General features: G+C 33.8%; 1 protein-coding gene across 1 annotated transcript; it reads left to right on the top strand.

The window, feature by feature from the left end:
• Positions 1 to 98: 98 nt before the first annotated feature.
• Positions 99 to 3,677, top strand: plaat1l.1 (phospholipase A and acyltransferase 1l.1). Its single transcript, NM_001123263.1, is given in 4 exon segments — positions 99 to 200; positions 1,297 to 1,417; positions 2,698 to 2,996; positions 3,090 to 3,677. Coding segments are annotated over 4 exon segments (513 nt in total). The 5' UTR covers positions 99 to 182; the 3' UTR covers positions 3,165 to 3,677.
• The last annotated feature ends 2,384 nt before the right edge of the window (positions 3,678 to 6,061 follow it).

The raw sequence follows: 6,061 nt of genomic DNA, 5'->3' as shown, positions 1-6,061 counted from the left end.
TAAATACGCAGAAGTGGCAGTACATTTGAAGGTGGAGTAAACAATTTAGACTGGAGGAAGACAGTCTTCTTAAACAAGTCATTCTGCTGATTGTTTTCGTGTGGCCACACTTTAAAGGCTTGGCAGAGAAACTTAATTCCTTTCGCATGCAGTTTCTACTCTTAACGACTTAAACAGGAGAGATGGACTACCAGGAACAGGTAAGACTGCACGTTTACTGAATCATCTGATGTGTGGTTTAAATATTTCAACTTCAAGTTTAGAAACTTGTCAAATCTGTATTATTTCATGTCACGTTAAGATTCACAAGGATCCATTATATTCTTCATTTAGAATATACTTGCAATATTTTCTAAATATTATTTATTAAGCAACAGAATTATTTCAAGTGGCTTACGATTTTTATGCAACTATAGTACAACTCAAGTTTTATGTTGAAGTTAAACATTAAAAAAATAAATAAATAAATAAATAAACAATGTATTTTATTTGGAAATTTTCAGATTTTTTTTACAATTACTCCACATTAAAATAAATATTCTTTTATTTTTATGAAAGCTGTACACATTTAGGGTACAACAGTCATCCTTTTGGTCAATTTTGACCTGTCTGAAACATTTTTTTACCACAGTCTGGCACACACATTCACACTTCAACATCCGCCCTCAAACACACACAATAACCATCTGCTTCTTTAACTTTTACAAATACTTGCTAAAAACATTTTGCTGGTACTTTTACCATTAGAAAATAGACCCTTTACTTTAGTCAAAAGTGAAAAAGTTTGCCTCATTGATGAAATACTCCAGCGATGAGGGAAATCTTAGACCAAGGAGTGTGCATATTCTGTCCTGGAGGGTCGGTGAACTGCATAGTTTAGAACCAACTTCCTTCAACACACCTTTCAGGAAGGTTTTGTATACCTAGAATGAGCTTAATTAGCTGCCTTAGGTGTGTTTAAATGGGGTTGGAACTAAAATATGCAGGACACCAGTTCTCCAGGACTAAGTTTGAGCATCCCTGACCCAGACATTCAAAGTTTATGATAAAGATAAGGTTCCTTCATGCAAAATAGATTTGAGAGCTTAAAGATGGGTCATTTTTAAGCTACATGACTTGTAAGAAAACATGAGGGTTAAACTATTTTCTAGTTTCACTGTAACCTTATGCCACTATATGATTTTAAGAATTAAGTTCCTGAAAGAATGCTGCTGTCATGTTGTCAAACTTGTGAAGCCTGTAACTTCAGCTGCGTACTGGCAGAAAATCCTGACTGGCTGAAAATGTGATGCACAGGTTGAAAATGTTATATCCAGTGCGCAGCTCGGAGATTTAATCGAGTTTGCGTATCCCATTGGCTACTCACACTGGGGCGTGTACGAGGGAGACGGATACGTCGTGCACTTTGCTGTTGCTGGTAAGTTAATAATTAATAAATAATTCCTTACTTCCAGCAATTGGGAAGGGGGATATCCTCAACCACCACCAGTGTGCAGCATCCTAGGTTTAAAGGGTGATGGGGACGGTCATGATATGGGAAGTATTAGCATAGAAGGTGGACAGATAATAGGCATGTATTAACAACGTTCCCCAACTAATAAGCATGTTCTTGCAAAGTGTCTATGACAATATTAAATGTTAACATATTTTATAACTAAGAATGTTGGAAACCCATGTCAACATGGGGAGAAATTGCAACTCCACACAGATATGCCAACTGGCCTAGCCGGGACTCGAACCAGCAACCTTCTTGCTGTAAGGCGACAGTGCCAACCACTGAGCTACCATGCCGCCCCTACATTTAATATTTCATACACATAAATACTGAGACTAACATTTTAATTGTTAAATGGTTGAAATGTTGCGGGCATGAAAAACTATTTAATTAATTATGAAAGATGTTAGCTCTGCTGTCATTTATAGATTCCAGTTGGATGTTGTGCAATAAGGAAGTCAATTAACACCTCTCTTCCCCATTCTGATGCTCAGTTTGAGCTTTAGCATCTTGGTTGCACTCCACCCCACTTTTACTCATCCTCCAACTCCCCTGAGCACTTCCTTTCAGGGGAAATTCCCACCATCATTAAAAAAAGAGCATTCCACTTTCATTTTGAGCATATGTCCACTTGACACACAAATGACAAATTAAAAAAAAAAGTAACAAACCTAAATGTCCTGTGTGTGTGTGTGTGTGTGTGTGTGTGTGTGTGTGTGTGTGTGTGTGTGTGTGTGTGTGTGTGTGTGTGTGTATATATATATATATATATATACTTTATAATAACTACACACTATGAATCATTTATTAAGCATTAGCAAATAGTGAATTCATTATTTGTTAAGCATTAACTCTACATTAATAAATGTTAGTAATCAGTTTATAACTGCAGCTATTAATGCTGTATTCTTGACTTACAACCACATGTATAATGTGCTTAATAATTGTACTTTCATACTTTGTTAATGATTTATTTTTCATTACTTAAATAAAGTATTGCATTATTTACAAACCAGTTATTTAAGCATAGTTGGTGGTTTTTTAAGATCATTCAGAATGAGTTAGCAAATGGACCCTTTGCACAAATTTGTATCTTTTGAAAAAGTACCACCCCAGTGACAGCTCACACACCTTTATTTCTGAGAGTGTGTGTGTCACTTTATAAGTAGGCTAGTCTTCAAATTTGACTTTTTTCATTCCAGATGAAAGTAAGGTGATGAGTAAATTTCGGGGATTTCTGCAGACCATCTTTCCTGCTTGTGGTGATCTTTTGCTGGGAGAAACTAAGATACGGCGTCAGCTTCTGTCAGAAGTAAACGTACCTAAAGGAGCGATTGTTTCAGTAAGCAATAGCCAGCACGATCTACAACCTTCACCTCCAGAAGAAATCAGAGGAAGACTAAATGGCTTAGTGAACAAGGAGTTCACTTACAAACTCCTTACTTTTAATTGTGAACACTTTGCCACATTTGTACGCTCTGGAAAAGCTGTGTGCAATCAGGTGAATTCATGAATCATGTATTCATTTTCAAATAAATTGTTCTGTGCATTTAAATTATTCTAACATGCTTAAATTGACTGCTTTGTTTTACAGATTCCAGGAAAAGAAAAAGACAATGAATGTGTGGAGGCTACAAAACTATTTAGTCTCTTTGTGCCAGCATGCTGACCTACTGAATGCCAAAGTAGAGATTAGCACAAAAATAATTTGTTTTATTATGAATATTTTACCACACAACTCAAATGCTTCCAGAATGTTTTTTTTCTATCTTTCCTAATATTCTTCTTCAATGACACAAGATGTCTTCAGTATCGCTTGCATTTTTTTGCCAGTTAGATCTGTTGGCTGATTTTAGGCACTTTGGAGAGAGTTTGCAGCTAAACAATCTTTTTTATTTCCAGAAAGAATGTAATCAAATTGTATGAAGAATAGTTTTTTTTTTTCTGACTGTCCCTTTTCACTTTTTAAACTGGCATGGCACATATCTTTACTTATATTTTCAACTGCATACAGTACTTATATTTGTGTGTATAGAGGTAGCCTCACTGTAAAACCCAATAAGTGAAGGTTGAGGAAACTGATTGCAACAAACCATTTAAGTTTAAGAACCAATCCTAATGAGTACTGTGAACTTAATCCATTTGAGTAAACAAAGCAATTTGAGCGCAGTAAACCCCAATAAATAGAGAACTCAAACCAACTGAGTACTATAAAACTCAATAAGTTAAGACAACTCAAACCGTTTGAGGAAACCGATTGCAACAGACCATTTGAGTTAAAAAACTAATGTATATGAGTACTGTGAACTTACCCCATTTGAGCTGAAGCATTTAAGGTATTTAATTAACTCATTACCTTCAACACTGAGTTCAAAACTCTTTTCAAATGAGTAGAATTAATTTTCAGTCAATTTTGAGTTAATGAATGTTGGAGGACCGACACGGCGGAAAACACTTTCTTTTTATACAAATGCAACTGGCGCCATCTGGTGTTTATGAATTTATCTATTGTATTATTTTTCTCTGAATGTTTGTTATATGTTACATATCAATACAATCGTTTTCTAGTGTTCATCTTTGCAATACCGATAGTTTTAGATGTTTTGTACAACATTTTGGTCAGCTGGAGGTTATTTTTTTATTATAAACACTTCAGTTTCTTTTTTTGAAATATGGTTAATATGACAAAATTAAAAAAAGAAATAAAGCATGGCTTCATAAATCTGACTTCTTACATTTCTGTTGGAGGACTTAATGATGGCAGATGGAAAGAAAGGTAATTTCAGAGCAAGAGCATGTTTCTACAAATTAATATAGTTATAAAGAGTATACAGGAACTACCCATTAATCACACATATATGGTCACACAATAAGGTTCATTAAATAATGTTAATTAATGCATTTACTAACATGAACAAACAATGAACAATACATCTACTACTGTATTTGTTCATTTTAGTTAACGATAGTTAATGAAAATACAGTAGTTCATTGTTAGTTCATGTTAACTCATGGTGCATTAACTAATGTTAACAAGCATGGACTTGGATGTTTTTAATGCATTAGTAAATGTTTAATTATGATTAATAAATGCTGTACATTTTTGTGTGTTGTTCATGATTAGTTCATGTTAGTAAATGCATTAACTAATGAACCTTATTGTAAAGTGTTACCCATAATATAAATACAATGTGTAATAACCATGTAAATAAGTTAGCTTTTATTTCCTGTTAAGTTTCAGCTATCTTGTTTTATTTAGTCTACAACATTAAATTTAAAACCGAAACAACATTTGATCCACATAGATTTTTTTCTTCTTCAATTATTTAGCTCTGATCATTTTAAATGCACTGATTTTATTTTCAGATCTCCATTCTGGGAAATGTTTTTCTTCCTGTTTGTTCATTATTCTTCAACAGGTTTAGGTTATGTGCCATTTGATATTCCTGCAGACCTGCTATTGGACCTGCAGAGCAATAAATAGGATCACAGAGATTCTTCAACCTCTATGTGAGACAAAATATTTTTATTTCATTATTAATTGTGTGAATGAATTGAGTAATTAATATTGTTAATATGCGTGTCAAATTGATTCACCTCATCATTTACTCACACTAAATGATGAGTTTCTTTTTTTCTGCACAAAAATACTATAGTGTAAGTCACTGGCAGCTTCTGCTACTCTACAAAATATTTGTTTGTGCTAAAAAAAAAGAGAGAAAAAAAAGAACAAAAGACAGGTTTGAAACAAGTGGATGGTGAATAAATGGTGACAGAATTACATATTTTAGATGAACTATACTTTCAAAAGGATTTGTTTTTACACCTTTTTTTTCCCAATCAGCTATTCATAACCCCTGTCCCGATTCAGGTCCTGGTGATATAACCAGATCTCCAAAGTTTATCCAAAGGCATTCCTCTCTTTGAAACATTTGCAGAAGTTATACATTTCACACAACCTTCTGACTTCCATGCCCAAAAACCTGCCTTCATCTCTAGTGAAGCTGCGGATCCATGACAGTTGTAATCCAGAACAGTGGTTTAGAACCAGCAGAATTTATGGGTCTTAAGCTACTCATTATTTTAGGAAAATTCGCAGCGGTTCCCAAAGGTAACATATAGTCTCAGAAACAAGTAGATTTAATTTAATTTTCAATTCTCTTTTCTTATGATTATCAGTGTTTAAAACAGTTGCTGCTTAATATTTTTTTTTTGTGGAAACCATGCTACATACATTCCTTTTACTTGGTCCTTTGATCAATTTAAAGGAATAGTTCACCCAAAAAAAAAAAAGAAAGCAAAAAGAAAATTATGCCATCATTTACGCACCCTTACGTTGTTCCAAATCAGTTTTGTGTACAGCACTTACCTTTTAAATTGTAGTATTGAAGTTTCTACCAATAGAATAAAAAGATATAAATATCCATATTTTAAACTGTAACACTATTCCACAATATTGCTTTCATTCATTCATTTATTTTCTTTTTGACCTAGACTAGTCCCTTTATTCATCTGGGGTCGACACAGCAGAATAAACTGCCAACTTTTCCAGCATATGTTTTACGC

The sequence above is a fragment of the Danio rerio genome, chromosome 8, assembly GCF_052040795.2.
Source record: "Danio rerio strain M-AB ecotype USA chromosome 8, GRCz13ab, whole genome shotgun sequence".
Lineage (NCBI taxonomy): Eukaryota > Metazoa > Chordata > Actinopteri > Cypriniformes > Danionidae > Danio > Danio rerio.
The sequence above is the reverse complement of the archived record's forward strand: the minus strand, read 5'-3'. Positions and strand labels throughout refer to the sequence as shown.